We start from the raw sequence: 18,583 nt of genomic DNA, 5'->3' as shown, positions 1-18,583 counted from the left end.
ATTAGAATAAAAGTTCGCAAATGCTTCTAATATCTCCGTATTGGAAGATAACAAATTCCCTGCAGGGTCTCTGATTTGGATAACACACGGGGAGGTCGAATTCTGATGGATTATATGAGCTAAGAGACTACTCGATTGATTCCCCAGCTCATAATGCTTTTGTTTGTTAAAGAAAGAACGTCTTTTTTCTTTTTCATATAAGCACTGTAGATACAATCTACCTGTGTGTAGCCAAGCTTGTTTATTTGTCTCAGTGGGCTGTTCAATATAGGCATTCTCCTGGGAGATGCATAAGTCTCTCAGCCTGTTTTCTTCCATCCTAGATTCCCTTTTAACATTTGTGATTGCTGATTGTAAACACCCTCTAATATATATTTTAAGGGATTCCCAGTAGCCGGTATATCCTTCACTCATGTTGTTACTGGCTAGGAAAGCGTTAATCAGAGTTGGGGTATAATCCGCGGCAGGCAACACTGTGAGCCAGAAGGGGTGTATTTTACGGGGTCTATAGCCAATAGTAGAATTCTGTTCCCTGAATTCAGCAATTATAGGGGAGTGGTCAGAGATTGCGCGTGGTAGGTGAGATATGGAGTACAAAAAGTTTGCAGTTTTCGTATTACCACACATATAGTCTAACCGGGACAGCGCATTACGTCCAATGCTATGGCAAGTATACTCGCGGTTTGATGGGTGTCGCTGTCTCCACAGATCTATCCATCCCATCTCAGCTAGAAATTGGGCTAATTGAGTAGGGGGGGAGGCTGATGAGCCACCATCTACATTGGGATCATACCTGTCTAGGCTGGCATCATGTACCAGGTTAAAATCTCCTAAGCAAAGTACTGTGGCATTTGGGTATTGAGAGGCGAATACCGCAGCTTCATGTAACACCTGTAAGTTGTCAGTAGGGGGCTTATAAATTCCCAATATAACATACTGAGAGCAGTTTATATAGGCATTTACAAAAATATAACGCCCTTCTGAGTCTTTTTTAACTAAACATGGTTCCCATCTAACAGATCTATGCACTAATAGAGACACTCCACGCGAATGCGAGGTGTGAGTGGAGTGAGCTGACCACTGTATCCACGCTTTGTTAAGGTACCTTGTTGTGTCGTGAGTCATATGAGTCTCCTGGAGACATATTATAGAGCTGTTATGATTTCTAATAAGGTCAAAGACTAAATTTCGCTTCCGCGCTTCTCCCAGACCTCTTACGTTCCAAGTAAGCACTTTAAACGCCATCCCCTTATTTGCAAGTAGGCATGCCAGTAAACATTACTATTCAATAGAACTTTGAATAGCGAACAAAGAAACTATTAGCAAAGGTTAAGATACAAAATACTAAGTACGGCGACTCCAATTGGTCACCAACTCTATCTGCAGTTCTCTAAAACTGCTAGATAGTAAAAATAGCACTGATACGGGGTAGTTCGCGGTAAAGGGTGTTTATCTCGCGATACTAATTCCGCCTGTTCGGCCAGCTCTCCCCTTTCACTGAGGCTTAAAGGCACATATGAAAAGTCTACCATAACCATAACATGAATAAAAAATGTACATTATAAATCTAACCCACTCTAATGCGGAATCGGACATTACTGCATAATTAAGGAGAGGAGAAGGGAGAGGGGGAGGACTAGGAATGAAAACTTTGGTATGCAGTAGCAGACTCTCCCACTGTATAGCTTACTTTGAGGAGAGACATCTTAAACAGATAATTATCATGTAAGAGTCCAGGCAAATATACTCATCCTCCCATAATATCTGACGAGGAGAAGTAGAGTCTCAAGCAGTGCAGCTGCGTTGTCCTTCTAGCGGGTCGGTCTGCGGAGCCCATTAAGCCAGTCATCTGCATCCGAAGGTGAGGCAAAGAATGTCACTTTATCTGCATACACAACTCTCAGTCGTGCCGGAAAGGCCATGGAGTAAGGGATTTGCAGATCACGTAGACGTTTTTTCACTCCCAAGAATGAGGCTCTGGATTTTTGCAAGGCCGCAGAAAAATCTGGAAAAATAGTAACCGTGGTGTTCTGATAGGAGATGTTACCCGCTTGTCTTGCAGCTTTCAGGATGGCGTCCCGGTCTTTACTGCACAGCACTCTTGCTAGCATAGGGCGCGGAGGGGCCCCTGGAATCGGCGGTTTCGCAGGTACTCTGTGGGCTCGCTCTATAGCGAATATGGAAGATAGTTCAGCATTTGGTAGCATGTCTCGTACCCACTTTTCCATGAAGCTTATAGGATCGGCACCCTCCGCTCTCTCCGGTAAGCCCAGTATACGCACATTATTTCGCCGGAGGCGATTTTCCAGGTCGTCAACCTTTTGCGACCATAGTTGCGCTGCTCTTTCTAAGCTGGCTATTTGTGCCGGAACGGGGGCTGAGTCATCTTCTACCTGGGATATGCGCTGCTCGGCGTCCTTCACCCGGTCTCGCAGCTTCTGCATGTCGTGCCGTATCAAGCCCACGTCTACTCGAATCTCCTCAATCTTAGTGGTGAGTGAGGTGGTAGAGTGCTGTATTGCCGATAGTAGCTGTTCCGCCATTTCTTTCAGTGTTAGCTCCGGCTCTTGCTCCGCAGAAGCTGCTGCGTCATCTCCCACCTCCCGCTCAGAGCACAAGGTGGCTGCGCCATTTTGGCCTGGTCCTCGTCTAGCGTACTCTTTGAGCTTTTCCACCGCACTGGAGGTTTTGGGCTTGCTCATTTTACCACCACCCGTCCGGGAGGGTCTTTTCGTCTTCGGGTAAGGTATGGTTGCGGCAGGATTACTGCAGGATAATAGGGAGAAACTGGCTAACCAGCGGAGCTCTTCCTAAGTGCGGCCGCTCATGCAGGAAGTCAGGCCACGCCCCCGGAGACCATACTTTTTCTCTAAGTAGTTGCTTAGTTTTTACAACTTGTGAAACATTTGAATTGTTGACATTGTTCACCAGCTTTACTAAACCTAGAGCCACTGCACTACTGCAGCTGAGAAGCGTGTCTGCGGTGCAGTCCACTACATAGAATGTGTCTCTTATGGACTTCCCATCCATTGCCAGTTCTGACTGAAATTTACCACACAGGGGTAAGGCAGTAGCTGAACCATGAGGAAATATTTTCAGGTTAGCATTTTGCAGAGCAGGTTTGTTCTTAAGACAATCATAGACAGCTTGACTAATGACATTAACAGATGCCCCTGTATCCACAAGCATTTCCACAGGACTGCCATTTATGAAGATGACCTGTTTGGGATTAGTAACTGCATGCACAGTGTGAGAGCCCTCTTCTGTGACAGAGAATAGGTAAGTACTGCTGGATTCATCAGCAGGTAGCACTGTCTGCACTGCATGGACTCTCTGTGACACTGGCTGTTTATAAGGGACAGGACCTTGTGGTTTAGCTGAGGATCTGCAGACTTTAGCAAAGTGATTGTGTTTCCCACAGTTATGGCAGACTGCTCCCTTTGCTGGGCAGGTTTTCTGGTGAGGATATGCACCACCACAGTTGTAGCAGGTTGTACCCTGTGTATGAGGTATGTGTGGTTTCTGGGTGAGCTTTGCTACATAAGATGGCTGCTCTGGCTCTGCCCTGGTGTTATGAGTTTAGCCTGATACTCTGCAGCATCATTTATATGTGCAGTCTCCAGCAACTTTGTAAGAGTCATAGTGGGATCTCTCAGCGCCTGCTTCCTTAGTTTAGAAGAGATGAATCCCTGTATGATTTGCATTTGAATTTCTTTGTCAATATCTGCAAATTCACAGTATGTAGCAAGATGTCTGAGCCTGACATGATATTCAGCAATGCTTTCTGATGGGGACTGTTTGAAAATCTCAAAAGCTGGATTTATGTATGGAGAGAAGTGGTTGCTTAAAGGGGTTGTCCGAGTTTTTGAAAAAAAAAGATAAAAGTGGCCGGGACAGGGCTGCTTAAAAAAAATAAAGATGTACTTACCTCCCAGTGCCCTCCCGTATCCAGCGCTGCTGTCACTCCAGTCCGGGCGCCATGTAAACAAACATGGCCGCCGGAGCAGCGCTGGATTCAGCTTCCGGCCGGCCGTGGCCGGGCACGCCTATTCGTCCCTATACACAGCATTGTGTATGGGGGCCGGAAGGTTGTCGGGTCCGGCCGGAACTGAGTCCAGCGCTGCTCCGGCGGCCATGTTTGTTTACATGGCGCCCGGACCGGAGTGACAGCAGCGCTGGATACGGGAGGGCACCGGGAGGTAAGTACATCTTTATTTTTTTTAAGCAGCCCTGTCCCGGCCACTTTTAGCTTTTTTCAAAAACTCGGACAACCCCTTTAATGCTGCTTTACATGGCTCATAGTCAGTGTTATCTCCTGTGTGAGGCCGAGTGGTGTAAATATCATAGACCTGCTCTCCAGCATAGTGCAGCAGCATGGCTTTCTTTCTTGCATTGTCAGTAATGTTCATAGCTTGCAAAAATATTTCAAAGCGTTTCAGCCACTTATTCCAGCATGCTCCTAAGTTTGCCTGGGACTGGTGCACATCAAAAGAAGGGAATGCAGGTAGACAGGCCATGGTGGATGCTTATATCACAGTCTGGGTGGCTCTTCTGAGTTACTGAAATACCTTTACTTGATAATAGTTAATCCTCGTCGCCAGTTGTAATGTCGTGGTAGGAACCCGTATGATGCAGAAGGAACCGACACTGGATCACTGGACTGCAGACTCAGAGACAACTTTACTCCATGCTTCTCCTTTGCTCTGTATGTAACAACTGCCCTAAGCCAGACTGCTCCTCCTCCTTAGTACATCACTGTTGCTGGGCAGAACATGCAAAACACATTGGCAGTAAACATATTAGCAGAACACATATAACAAGATCACAATAAGGATAGAAGATACCGATGCCCTTGATTGTTGGAAGGGCTGAAACATCAAGTAGTTACAAGAAAAGTCTAGAGTCCATCAACTTTACATTAACAAGTGAAGCTCCATCTGCAACATATTTCAAGATCTGGTGATCGTGTACTCTAACTAGGAGCCATCAAGTCTAGTAACATGTCCCGTAAGTGTAGACATGGAGGTATCATAGATGCAGGACTTTCCATTCAGTATAATCATCCAAGGTTCCCAAATATCTCATTAGTCTCCTGTCACTTTCTCTTTGGAAATGTCAAGAAATGTCTACTTACTTTCCTGAGACAAAGCTCCAGAGACCCACAACATCATCCACAGCCACATCTTCTCAATGATGGAGGACGGCGAAGTATCTGGGTATTTCTCACCAAGAAGAGATCTATGGAAGCTTCAGACTGCTATTCCCAATATTTATACACAGTAATTGGTTGGAACTGATGGGGTCTGATAAAATTTATTTCCCTCTCCTAATATTGTATGAAGATTATCAAACTAAAAAGAGGAACAAAGTGACCAGTTCCCCTTCTACAGTGACTGGAGAGTTGTTAACATTTTAATATTAAATAGAAACTTGATAAATAGTGATGTGATTAGTCCATTAGAATAAATGAATAAACTATACTACGGAGATGTCTCATACCACCACACAGATAATCTATTGACCAACCAGACAACAAACCGTGGCGTCCAGCCAGGCTCCAGTCTCATGTATACACATAGGTGGCCGATCCATGTTCATTTATACCACTTCCTGTAGTGTGAGGGAAAGGGAAGGGCATCTGGGGGCCTTGGATTGAGTTTCCAACAAGTCTCTCTGCATTGGTCAGGATAGTTTGATACTAAACTCGTGCCAGAAATTCTTCCGCAGGTGATGGAAATCCAATCTAAGTGAAGTGATAGAGGCTCCCAGTGCTCAGAAGACAACTTGAGTAGTCTGGTGATGTTGTCAAGGATAAGTTTATTAAGGCAACGCGTTTCAGCTTAGGAACTGAGCCTTCATCAGGCTTACACCTGGGAAAAGTATACACATTGATTAAAGCATTTGAGCCAGTTTTCTGTCTGACATGTGCACTAGAAAGAACATGCAAACTGCCTGCACCTGTATTTATAAAGTGTCTGCACTAGTTTTGTGTCTGACAAGACAAAAATAATGTGCATCTAAAGGCGCAAGTTACTGCTTAGTTACACCGGCGCCAAAATTCTGCGGCATGAACAAAGTGCACCACAAAAAATGGTGCATTCTGTCGGAGCAGTGTGCCCCCTACACACTACACAGGTAACTGCACCTAATACAGACTGTGCTGTTTTTGGTAAATATGGACCAAAGTCTTCTCTCCGGTGCCACCTTTAGCATTGGAATACTTCTGCCGATATGATTAGTTACTGCTTATATTGCCGCACTTGCACCTTGCGAAAAATCCATGGGTTTAGTTTTAATTTGGGCACTCAGTCTCTAAAAGATTCGCTACCACTGCTATATGTGATACATTGCTGTGACATAATGATTACACTGATGTGGGGAGACCCTGTATACATTATATAGCCTCACAGGGATAAGGGTCTGAATAAGGTAAAATGTCAACATTTCCAAAGTCAGTAAATTTTAAGGCCTTCCAGTCAATGATGTTACCGCTCATTTCTTCATCAGCAAAATAATCCATCATGTCCTCATCAGTCAGCGCTTTATCCCACATATTCACATCGGTCATTTCTCCTACAAAGGACTGTGATTTAAAAAACCCTCTTCCATATGATTGTTGCAGCTGTCCAATAATGATGATGGGGTCAGCGCTGATCTCTGTAGTCCACGTCTTGTCATCTTTGTACGTCTTTCCATTGATGAACAGAACCAACCCTGAAGATCTCCAGGACACACAGAGACTTGTCCATTCTGCAAAATTATCATCTTGCAAATTAAATGTTTCTTGTGTATTTCTGACATATAGAAGAATTTGTTGACTTGATACTGGATAATAATAGAGGAGAAAATCGTATGGATAGCTTGGAGTGGCCAATGAAAACAAGGAATATTCCCGGGTCACATCTGAGCGAAATCTCATGCAGACAGAGGCCTCTGTAAATGGACCTTTACGATCTGGAAATATCTGGACATATGACGTGTTGGACTCTTCTGGGAAAGAGAACAATTTCTCTCTCATATCTGTGTAAGATATTAATACCATATTAATAATATTCCATGTCACATAAAGGGTCTCTCTCATTTATAATTGAGGTGTTGCTGTCTACGTTGTGGTCACGTAACGCTCTTTTATAGACTTATCTTTCGGTGTTTCCATGTAATGAAAGAAAATAACAGGAATAAAATAATATTGAGATAGTGAGGGACCTTCTTATTCGGTGGGCCAGATAGACCATAGATGGCCAAAGACCTTCACTAGATGTTGTCCTACAAATGTTACCACCTTTGGATAATGATGACCAGGACAAAGATTCCCATATGGGTAGTACAAGGCCATAGCTAGTGAGGTAGACATGCTACATGGTGACATGCTACAAGATCCCCCTACGGTATAATATACTGTTATTATATACCACACTTGGGAGAAGGACAGATTACAGATGATGTATGGAAGACCAGAAGATTCAAGTTATATTTTTGGGGGGATGGTAGAGGAAGGAATGGTGGAGGATGGAACTGATTTGGTTATATCATTCAAAGTTAATGTGGCGTAATTATGATAGAAGCCTCTGGTCAGCAGCTTAGGAAGCACAAGAGTGTAGGAAGGGCTTAAACAACAGGCGGATACAATAAAAGTCGGGATTCCATATAGTCTACATGAACAAGTGAAGACGAAGATCTGGTGACACTCCATCGTGTTCTCTAACTAGGAGCCATCAAGTCTAGAAACACATAGATGAAGACATGAAGATATCCCATTGGGGGGATAGTAGAGGAAGGAAAGGAGAGAGGTGGAGGTGACTTTGTTATTTAATTCAGTTAATGTGGCCTCATAAGGATAGAAGATACCGATGCCCTTGATTGTTGGAAGGACTGAAACATCAAGTAGTTACAAGAAAAGTCTAGATTCCATAAAATTTACATGAAGAAGTGAAGCTCCATCTGCAACATGTTTCAAGACCTGGTGATCGTGTACTCTAACTAAGAGCCATCAAGTCCAGTATATAGCCTGCCAGCCCCTGTAGCATACAGCCTGCCCAGCCCCTGTAGCCTACAGCCTGCCCAGCCCCTGTAGCCTACAGCCTGCCCAGCCCCTGTAGTATACAGCCTGCCCAGCCCCTGTAGGCTACAGCCTGCCCAGCCCCTGTAGCATACAGCCTGCCAGCCCCTGTAGCATGCAGCCTGCCCAACCCCTGTAGCCTACAGCCTGCCCAGCCCCTGAAGTATACAGCCTGCCCAGCCCCTGCAGCATACAGCCTGCCCAGCCCCTGCAGCATACAGCCTGCCCAGCCCCTGTAGCATACAGCCTGCCCAGCCCCTGTAGTATACAGGCAACATGTTTCAAGATCTGGTAACTCTTCATCATGTACTCTAACTAGGAGCCATCAAGTCTAGTAACATGTCCCGTAAGTGTAGACATGGAGGTATCATAGATGCAGGACTTTCCATTCAGTATAATCATCCAAGGTTCCCAAATATCTCATTAGTCTCCTGTCACTTTCTCTTTGGAAATGTCAAGAAATGTCTACTTACTTTCCTGAGATAAAGCTCCAGAGACCCACAACATCATCCACAGCCACATCTTCTCAATGATGGAGGACGGCAAAGTATCTGGGTATTTCGATGTCCTCACGAAGTAAAGATCTATGGAAGCTTCAGACTGCTATTCCCAATATTTATATACAGTAATTGTTTGGAACTGATGGGGTCTGATAAAATTAATTTCCCTCTCCTAATATTGTATGAAGATTATCAAACTAAAAAGAGGAACAAAGTGACCAGTTCCCCTTCTACAGTGACTGGAGGGTTGTTAAAATTTTAATATTGAATAGAAACTTGATAAATAGTGATGTGATTAGTCCATTAGAATAAATGAATAAATTATACTACGGAGATGTCTCATACCACCACACAGATAATCTATTGACCAACCAGACAACAAACCGTGGCGTCCAGCCAGGCTCCAGTCTCATGTATACACATAGGTGGCCGATCCATGTTCATTTATACCACTTCCTGTAGTGTGAGGGAAAGGGAAGGGCATCTGGGGGCCTTGGATTGGGTTTCCAACAAGTCTCTCTGCATTGGTCAGGATAGTTTGATACTAAACTCGTGCCAGAAATTCTTCCGCAGGTGATGGAAATCCAATCTAAGTGAAGTGATAGAGGCTCCCAGTGCTCAGAAGATAACTTGAGTAGTCTGGTGATGTTGTCAAGGATAAGTTTATTAAGGCAACGCATTTCAGCTTAGGAACTGAGCCTTCATCAGGCTTACACCTGGGAAAAGTATACACATACCCCACATTTATTAAAGCATTTGAGCCAGTTTTCTGGCTGACTTTGCATTAGAAAGAGAACAATGGTAGAGACAAAACAAAAGCGCTCATAGGGTAGTGTTGCTAGGTCACGGGTATTTTGTTTGGTTAAGTGTTTGCTCACCTGGTCGAGTTGTGCTCAACAAGGCACAACTCTAGTGTTAGTTTGCGGTGGTCAGTGGTCAGTGGCAGCCGATGTTTCAATATGTTCTCCAAACACAGGGGACTAGGCCGGTTGGAGTCTGGGAGTCAAATTGAGAAGAGCAGAAATGGTAGGCGCACAACGAGACCAAGCATATATTCTCTCCAAATGGGTTTATTATAAATAAAAGGATAGGTCAAAGATCATCACAACGCGTTTCGGGGAACTGAGGTCCCCTTTTTCAAGTGAAAAAATTCACAATTCTACACTCCAGCATCTCTTGCCTCATGCCAAAGAAAGGAAATCCACTTCTTCTCAGATGTATCTACTGACTGCAGTAGCCTTGTAGACTTGCGAAAAATACATTGGGTTTAGTTTTAATTTGGGCACTCAGTCTCTAAAAGGTTCACTACCACTGCTATATGTGATACATTGCTGTGATATAATGATTACACTGATGTGGGGAGACCCTGTATACATTATATAGCCTCACAGGGATAAGGGTCTGAATAAGGTAAAATGTCAACATTTCCAAAACCAGTAAATTTTAAGGCCTTCCAGTCAATGATGTTACCGCTCATTTCTTCATCAGCAAAATAATCCATCATGTCCTCATCAGTCAGCGCTTTATCCCACATATTCACATCCGTCATTTCCCCTACGAAAGAAAATGATTTACTGAACCCTCCTCCATGTGATTGTTGCAGCTGTCCAATAATGATGGTCGGGTACTCGCTGATCTTTCTATCCAACGTCTTGTCATCTTTGTACGTCTTTCCATTGATGAACAGAACCGACCCTGAAGATCTCCAGGACACACAGAGACTTGTCCATTCTGCAAAATTATCATCTTGCAAATTAAAAGATTGTGGTTTATTCCTGACAATTAGAAGAATCTGATGACTTGATACGGGATCGTAAAAGAGAACAAAATCGTATAGAAATCTTGGAGTGGCCAATGAAAACAAGGAATATTCCCGGGTCACATCTGAGCGAAATCTCATGCAGACAGAGGCCTCTGTGAAAGGACCTTTATGATCTGGAAATATCTGGACATATGACGTGTTGGACTCTTCTGGGAAAGAGAACAATTTCTCTCTCATATCTGTGATATTAAAACCATATTAATAATATTCCATGTCACATAAAGGTTCTCTCTCATTTATAATTGAGGTGTTGCTGTCTATGTTGTGGCAACGTAACGAAATGTAAATACATGTGGTCATGTAATGAAAGAAAATAACAGGAATAAATTAATATTGATAGTGAGTGAGATAGTGAGGGACCTTCTTATTCGGTGGGCCAGATAGACCATAGATGGCCATAGACCTTCACTAGATGTTGTCCTACATATGTTACTACTAGAGATGAGCGAGCACTAAAATGCTCGGGTACTCGTTATTCGAGACGAACTTTTCCCGATGCTCGAGTGCTCGTCTCGAATAACGAGCCCCATTGAAGTCAATGGGAGACTCGAGCATTTTTCAAGGGGACCAAGGCTCTGCACAGGGAAGCTTGGCCAAACACCTGGGAACCTCAGAAAAGGATGGAAACACCACGGAAATGGACAGGAAACAGCAGGGGCAGCATGCATGGATGCCTCTGAGGCTGCTTAATCGCACCATTATGCCAAAATTATGGGCAACAGCATGGCCATGACAGAGTGACAGAATGAAGCTAGATAGCATCTAAAACATCCAATAATTGACCCTGACACTATAGGGGACGGCATGCAGAGGCAGCGGCAGCAGCGGCAGGCTAGAGAGTGGCATGGCGACATACCCTAAATGGACTCAGGCTTCAAACCAATGGGTGGCAGAGAGGAACCAAAGGAGGTGAGCAAGAAGCGCTCAAATAATATCGGTACATGATAAAAGTTTGCCAGTATATTTTGTGGATTACACAGCAGGGTGGCGACAAAGTTAACATGGAAGCCATGAAAACAACCCAAAATTCTGCCTGACACAGCTCGTTTGATAAGGGGACCATGTATGGAGGCAGTGAACTAGTAGTAGATTAAAGGTGCTGCAGTTAAAACTATGTTAGTTGGATCTTGGCATGGAGCTGGCGCTCCGCTGCCAGGTGAGCTTTCGCCAATCCAAGCCCCTGTCTCTAGGCTACTCCCCAAACAGCACTTCTAAGAACCTTTTGTATAAGATCAAGTGTAGTAGCGTTCTTATAAGTTTAGGATATGGCGGGTGAGGGGAATGTAAACAGATGCGCAAGAAGCGCTGAAATAATATTGGTAAATGATAAAAGTTTGCCAGTATATTTTGTGGATAACACAGCAGGGTGGCGACAAAGTTAACAACTTTGATGTGGAATCCATGAAAACAACCCAAATTTCTGCCTGACACACCTCGTTTGATAAGGGGACGATGTATGAAGGCAGCTATATGGACGACTTTTGGAGGTAGCAATGGAGACAACGTGTGGAGGCTGCTATGGAGACAATTTAATTTGGATAGTGCCTGTATGTGGCAGTCCAAAAAAGTTTTCAAACCAGAGGAGCAGGTAGGTGGCCCTCCAGAAAAATGAAATAGATTGAGTGCCTGTATGTGGCAGTCCAAAAAAGTTTTCAAACCAGAGGAGCGGGTAGGTGGCCCTCCAGAAAAATGAAATAGATTGAGTGCCTGTATGTGGCAGTCCAAAAAACTTTTCAAACCAGAGGAGCAGGTAGGTGGCCCTCCAGTAAAATGGAATAGATTGAGTGCCTGTATGTGGCAGTCCAAAAAAGTTTTCAAACCAGAGGAGCGGGTAGGTGGCCCTCCAGAAAAATTGAATAGATTGAGTGCCTGTATGTGGCAGTCCAAAAAACTTTTCAAACCAGAGGAGCAGGTAGGTGGCCCTCCAGTAAAATGGAATAGATTGAGTGCCTGTATGTGGCAGTCCAAAAAAGTTTTCAATCCAGAGGAGCAGGTAGGTGGCCCTCCAGAAAAATTGAATAGATTTAGTGCCTGTATGTGGCACTCCCAAAAATTGTTTAAAACAGAGGACCGGGTAGGTGGCCCTCCAGAAAAATTGAATAGATTGAGTGCCTGTATGTGGCACTCCCAAAAATTGTTTAAAACAGAGGACCGGGTAGGTGGCCCTCCAGAAAAATTAAATGCATAAAGTACTATAGCTAGAGCCAGTGGGCCCTGTCAAAAAATAGCCAGTTTCCTCTGCTTTACTGTACAAAGAGGAGGAGAAGGAGGAAAATGAGGAGGAGGAGGAGTGGATAAATTATTCAGGTTGAGCTTCCTTCACCTGGTGGAGATTGGAAATTATGAGAAATCCATGCTTTATTCATCTTAATAAGCGTCAGCCTGTCAGCGCTGTCAGTCGACAGGCGTGTACGCTTATCGGTGATGATGCCACCAGCTGCACTGAAAACCCTTTCGGACAAGACGCTAGCGGCAGGGCAGGCAAGAACCTCCAAGGCGTACAGCGCCAGTTCGTGCCACATGTCCAGCTTTGAAACCCAGTAGTTGTAGGGAGCTGTGTGATCATTTAGGACGATGGTATGGTCAGCTACGTACTCCCTCACCATCTTTCTGTAAAGATCAGCCCTACTCTGCCGAGACTGGGGACAGGTGACAGTGTCTTGCTGGGGTGACATAAAGCTGGCAAAAGCCTTGTAAAGCGTACCCTTGCCAGTGCTGGACAAGCTGCCTGCTCGCCTACTCTCCCTCGCTACTTGTCCCGCAGAACTACGCACTCTGCCGCTAGCGCTGTCAGAAGGGAAATACTGTTTCAGCTTGTGAACCAGGGCCTGCTGGTATTCATGCATTCTCACACTCCTTTCCTCTCCAGGGATGAGAGTGGAAAGATTTTGCTTGTACCATGGGTCCAGGAGAGTGAACACCCAGTAATCGGTGCTGGAATAAATTCTTTGAACGCGAGGGTCACGGGATAGGCAGCCTAGCATGAAATCTGCCATATGCGCCAGAGTACCAACGCGTAAGAATTCACTCCCCTCACTGGCCTGACTGTCCATTTCCTCCTCCTCCAACTCCTCCAACTCCTCTTCTTCTGCCCATACACGCTGAACAGTGAAGGACTGAACAATGGTCCCCTCTTGTGTCTCGCCAACATTCTCCTCCTCTTCCTCCTCATCCTCCTCCACCTCCACCTCCTCCGATATGCGCTGAGAAACAGACCTAAGGGTGCTTTGGCTATCAACAAGGGAATCTTCTTCCCCCGTCTCTTGTGACCAGCGCAAAGCTTCCGACTTCATGCTGATCAGAGAGTTTTTCAACAGGCCAAGCAGCGGGATGGTGAGGCTGATGATGGCGGCATCGCCACTGACCATCTGTGTTGACTCCTCAAAGTTACTCAGCACCTGACAGATATCAGACATCCACGTCCACTCCTCATTGTAGACTTGAGGAAGCTGACTGACCTAACTACCAGTTCTGGTGGAAGTTGACATCTGGCAGTCTACAATGGCTCGGCGCTGCTGGTAAACTCTGGATAACATGGTCAGTGTTGAATTCCACCTCGTGGGTACGTCGCACAACAGTCGGTGAGCGGGCAGTTGGAGGCGGCGCTGCGCTGCCCTGAGAGTGGCAGTATCTGTGCTGGATTTCCTCAAATGCGCACAGATGCGGCGCACCTTCATGAGCAAATCAGACAGATTGGGGTATGTCTTGAGGAAACGCTGAACTATCAGATTTAACACATGGGCCAGGCATGGCACATGTGTCAGTCTGCCGAGTTGCAGAGCCGCCACCAGGTTACGGCCGTTGTCACACACAACCATGCCTGGCTTCAGGTTCAGCGGTGCCAGCCACAGATCAGTCTGCGCCGTGATGCCCTGTAATAGCTCTTGGGCGGTGTGCCTTTTATCGCCTAGGCTCAGCAGTTTGAGCACCGCCTGCTGTCGCTTAGCGACGGCACTGCTGCTGTGCCTAGAGCTACCGACTGATGGCGCCATGCCCACGGATGGTAATTCAGAGGAGGAGGAGGTGGAGGAGGGGTGGGAGGAGGAGGAGGCATAGTAGGCCTGAAACACCTGGACCGAGGTAGGCCCCGCAATCCTCGGCGTCGGCAGTATATGACCAGACTCGGTCCCAGCCTCCACCAAGTTAACCCAATGTGCCGTCAGCGATATATAGTGGCCCTGCCCGGCAGCACTCGTCCACGTGTCCGTGGTCAGGTGGACCTTGTCAGAAACGGCATTGGTCAGGGCACGGATGATGTTGTCTGACACGTGCTGGTGCAGGGCTGGGACGGCACATCGGGAAAAGTAGTGGCGGCTGGGGACCGAATACCGAGGGGCGGCCGCCGCCATGAGGTTGCGAAAGGCCTCGGTCTCTACTAGCCTATAGGGCAGCATCTCCAGGCTAAGCAATCTGGAGATGTGGACATTAAGGGCTTGGGCGTGCGGGTGGGTTGCACTATATTTGCGTTTCCGCTCCAGCGTCTGGGGTATGGAGAGCTGAACGCTGGTGGATGCTGTGGAGGATCGTGGAGGCGACGATGGGGTTTTTGTGGAAGGGTCCTGGGCAGGGGGCTGACTATCAGCTGACACAGGGGAAGGAGCAGTGGTGTGCACGGCCGGAGGTGAACGGGCTTGTTGCCACTGAGTGGGGTGTTTAGCATTCATATACCTGCGCATACTGGTGGTAGTTAAGCTAGTAGTGGTGGAACCCCTGCTGAGCCTGGTTTGGCAAATGTTGCACACCACAGTCCGTCGGTCATCCGGTGTTTCCTTAAAGAACCTCCAGACTTCTGAAAATCTAGCCCTCGCCGCAAGAGCCCTCGCCACGGGAGCTTCACTAGTTGACACATTTGGCGCTGATGCACCAGCTCTGGCCCTGCCTCTCCGTCTGGCCCCACCACTGCCTCTTCCAACCTGTTCTGGTCGAGGACTCTCCTCTGTCTCAGAAGCACTGTGTTCACCCGGCCTATCAACCCAGCTTGGGTCTGTCACCTCATCATCCTCCGATCCCTCAGTCTGCTCCCCCCTCGGACTTCCTGCCCGGACAACAACTTCCCCACTGTCTGACAACCGTGTCTCCTCATCGTCGGACACCTCTTTAGACACTTCTTCCACTACGTCAAGAAGGTCATCATCACCCACAGACTGCGACTGGTGGAAAACCTGGGCATCGGAAAATTGCTCAGCAGCAACCGGACAAGTGGTTTGTGAGTGTGGGAAGGGTCCAGAAAACAGTTCCTCAGAGTATGCCGGTTCAAATGGCAAATTTTCCTGGGAGGGGGCAGACTGGGGGGGAGGAGGCTGAGGTGCAGGAGCTGGAGGAGTGCCAATTTCGGTGACATGGGTGGACTGCGTGGAAGACTGACTGGTGGACAAATTGCTCGAAGCATTGTCGGCAATCCACGACATCACCTGTTTGCACTGTTCTGGCCTCAACAGTGCTCTACCACGAGTCCCAGTAACTTCAGACATGAACCTAGGGAGTGTAAGCAGGTGGTGTCTCACCCCGCCCAGGACCACGGCCTCTGACCCCTGCAGTAGTTGGACGCCCACGTCCCCGCCCTCGTCCTCTACCCCTAGCCCTCGGGTTAAACATTTTGAAAATAAGAGTTATAACTTTAATTTTTTTTTAACTTTTTTTTGTGTTTTTTAGTTTTTAAAACCAAACGATGCTATCCTATTGCTATGGCTATTTTCTAGCCAAGTATGAAAGCACACTACTATGCCAGATGAGATGACGCTGAGTTATTAAACAAAATAAACGTAAAATAAAAAAGGAAATGGCAGACTGTGCCTAATTGAAATCCAACCCCTACTAAATTTTCCCACTTCGGTCTTTGCGATGGATATGTGCGTCACTAAGCGCAAAACACAGCGGTCGCAAGTCTCACTACAAATTGCTCACAATTTGCTAGTAGATGCACTGCAGCAAGTACAGCCACCAGCAGATCAACCAGAAATCAAATATATATAACGCTACTGTAGGCGTAAGTAAGCCGTTTGGATTCTCCTGTGGCTATTTTCTAGCCAAGTATGAAAGCACACTACTATGCCAGATGAGATGACACTGAGTTATTAAACAAAATAAACGTAAAATAAAAAAGGAAATGGCAGACTGTGCCTAATTGAAATCCAACCCCTAATAAATTTTCCCACTTCGGTCTTTGCAATAGATATGTGCGTCACTAAGCGCAAAGCACAGCGGTCGCAAGTCTCACTACAAATTGCTCACAATTTGCTAGTAGATGCACTGCAGCAAGTTCAGCCACCAGCAGATCAACCAGAAATCAAATATATATAACGCTACTGTAGGCGTAAGTAAGCCGTTTGGATTCTCCTATGGCTATTTTCTAGCCAAGTATGAAAGCACACTACTATGCCAGATGAGATGACACTGAGTTATTAAAAAAATAAACGTAAAATAAAAAGTAAATGGCAGACTGTGCCTAATTGAAATCAAACCCCTAATAAATTTTCCCACTTTGGTGTTTGAGGTGGATATGTGTGTCACTAAGAGCTAAACACAACGGTAGCAAGTCCCCCTGCAAATTCCTCACAATATGGTACTAGCTGCAAATAAAAAAAAAAAAGTATAACGTTATTGTAGCCCTAAGAAGGGCTGTTGGGTTCTTGTAGAATCACTCCTGCCTAACACTATTCTAATAGAACAGCCTAACGCTTTCCCTGACCAGCAGCAGCTCTCTCCCTAGCGGCATCCAGACACAGAATGATCCGAGCAGCGCGGGCAGCGGCTAGTCTATCCCAGGGTCACCTGATCTGGCCAGCCAACCACTGCTATCGACGTGTAAGGGTACCACGTCATGCTGGGTGGAGTGCAGAGTCTCCTGGCTTGTGATTGGCTCTGTTTCTGGCCGCCAAAAAGCAAAACGGCGGGAGCTGCCATTTTCTCGAGCGGGCGAAGTATTCGTCATCTCTAGTTACTACCTTTGGATATTGATGACCAGAACAAAGATTCCCATATGGGTAGTACAAGGCCATAGCTAGCGAGGTAGACATGCTACATGGTGACCCCGCACCCAAGATCCCCCTATAGTATAATATACTGTTATTATATACCACACATAGGAGAAGGACAGATTACAGATGATGTATGGAAGACCAGAAGATTCAAGTTGTAGTTTTGGGGGGATGGTAGCGGAAGGAATGGTGGAGGAAGGATCTGATTTTGTTATATTATTCAAAGTTAATGTGGCCAAATTATGATAGAAGCCTCTGGTCAGCAGCTTAGGAAGCACAAGAGTGTAGGAAGGGCTTAAACAACAGGCGGATACAATAAAAGTCTGGATTTCAAAAATTCGACATGAACAAGTGAAGACGAAGATCTGGTGACACTCCATCGTGTTCTCTAACTAGGAGCCATCAGGTCTAGAAACACATAGATGAAATCATGAAGATATCCCATTGGGGGGAAAGTCGAGGAAGGAAAGGAGAGAGATGGAGGTGACTTTAATTCAAAGTTAATGTGGCCTCATAAGGATAGAAGATACCGATGCCCTTGAATGTTGGAAGGGCTAAAACATCAAGTAGTTACAAGAAAAGTCTAGAGTCCATCAACTTTACATGAAGAAGTGAAGTTCCATCTGCAACATATTTCAAGATCTGGTGATCGTGTACTCTAACTAGGAGCCATCAAGTCTAGTAACATGTCCCATAAGTGTAGACATGGAGGTATCATAGATGCAGGACTTTCCATTCAATATAATCAGCAAAGGTTCCCAAATATCTCATTAGTCTCCTGTCACTTTCTCTTTGGAAATGTCAAGAAATTTCTACTTACTTTCCTGAGACAAAGCTCCGGAGACCCACAACATCATCCACAGCCACATCTTCTCAATGATGGAGGATGGCAAAGTATCTGGGTATTTCGATGTCCTCACCAAGAAGAGATCTATGGAAGCTTCACACTGCTATTCCCAATATTTATATACAGTAATTGGTTGGAACTGATGGGGTCTGATAAAATTTATTTCCCTCTCCTAATATTGTATGAAGATTATCAAACTAAAAAGAGGAACAAAGTGACCAGTTCCCCTTCTACAGTGACTGGAGAGTTGTTAACATTTTAATATTAAATAGAAACTTGATAAATAGTGATGTGATTAGTCCATTAGAATAAATGAATAAATTATACTACGGAGATGTCTCATACCACCACACAGATAATCTATTGACCAACCAGACA

The 18,583-nt window shown here is 45.6% G+C and overlaps 2 protein-coding genes across 2 annotated transcripts; both read right to left on the bottom strand.

Moving 5' to 3' along the window:
- Window positions 1-5,563: 5,563 nt before the first annotated feature.
- On the bottom strand, window positions 5,564-8,672 carry LOC140068701 (serum amyloid P-component-like). The gene is made up of 2 exons (XM_072114094.1): window positions 8,533-8,672; window positions 5,564-7,020 (listed from the first exon to the last, which is right to left on the bottom strand). The coding sequence occupies exons 1-2, from the start codon at window positions 8,579-8,581 to the stop codon at window positions 6,395-6,397; spliced, it is 675 nt and encodes a 224-aa protein (XP_071970195.1). The 5' UTR covers window positions 8,582-8,672; the 3' UTR covers window positions 5,564-6,394.
- Window positions 8,673-8,913: 241 nt separating this feature from the next.
- On the bottom strand, window positions 8,914-18,304 carry LOC140068703 (C-reactive protein-like). Its single transcript, XM_072114097.1, has 2 exons — window positions 18,179-18,304; window positions 8,914-10,560 (listed from the first exon to the last, which is right to left on the bottom strand). The coding sequence occupies exons 1-2, from the start codon at window positions 18,225-18,227 to the stop codon at window positions 9,935-9,937; spliced, it is 675 nt and encodes a 224-aa protein (XP_071970198.1). The 5' UTR covers window positions 18,228-18,304; the 3' UTR covers window positions 8,914-9,934.
- Window positions 18,305-18,583: the final 279 nt, after the last annotated feature.

Source organism: Engystomops pustulosus, chromosome 7, assembly GCF_040894005.1.
Source record: "Engystomops pustulosus chromosome 7, aEngPut4.maternal, whole genome shotgun sequence".
NCBI classification, from domain to species: Eukaryota; Metazoa; Chordata; class Amphibia; order Anura; family Leptodactylidae; genus Engystomops; species Engystomops pustulosus.
The sequence above is the reverse complement of the archived record's forward strand: the minus strand, read 5'-3'. Positions and strand labels throughout refer to the sequence as shown.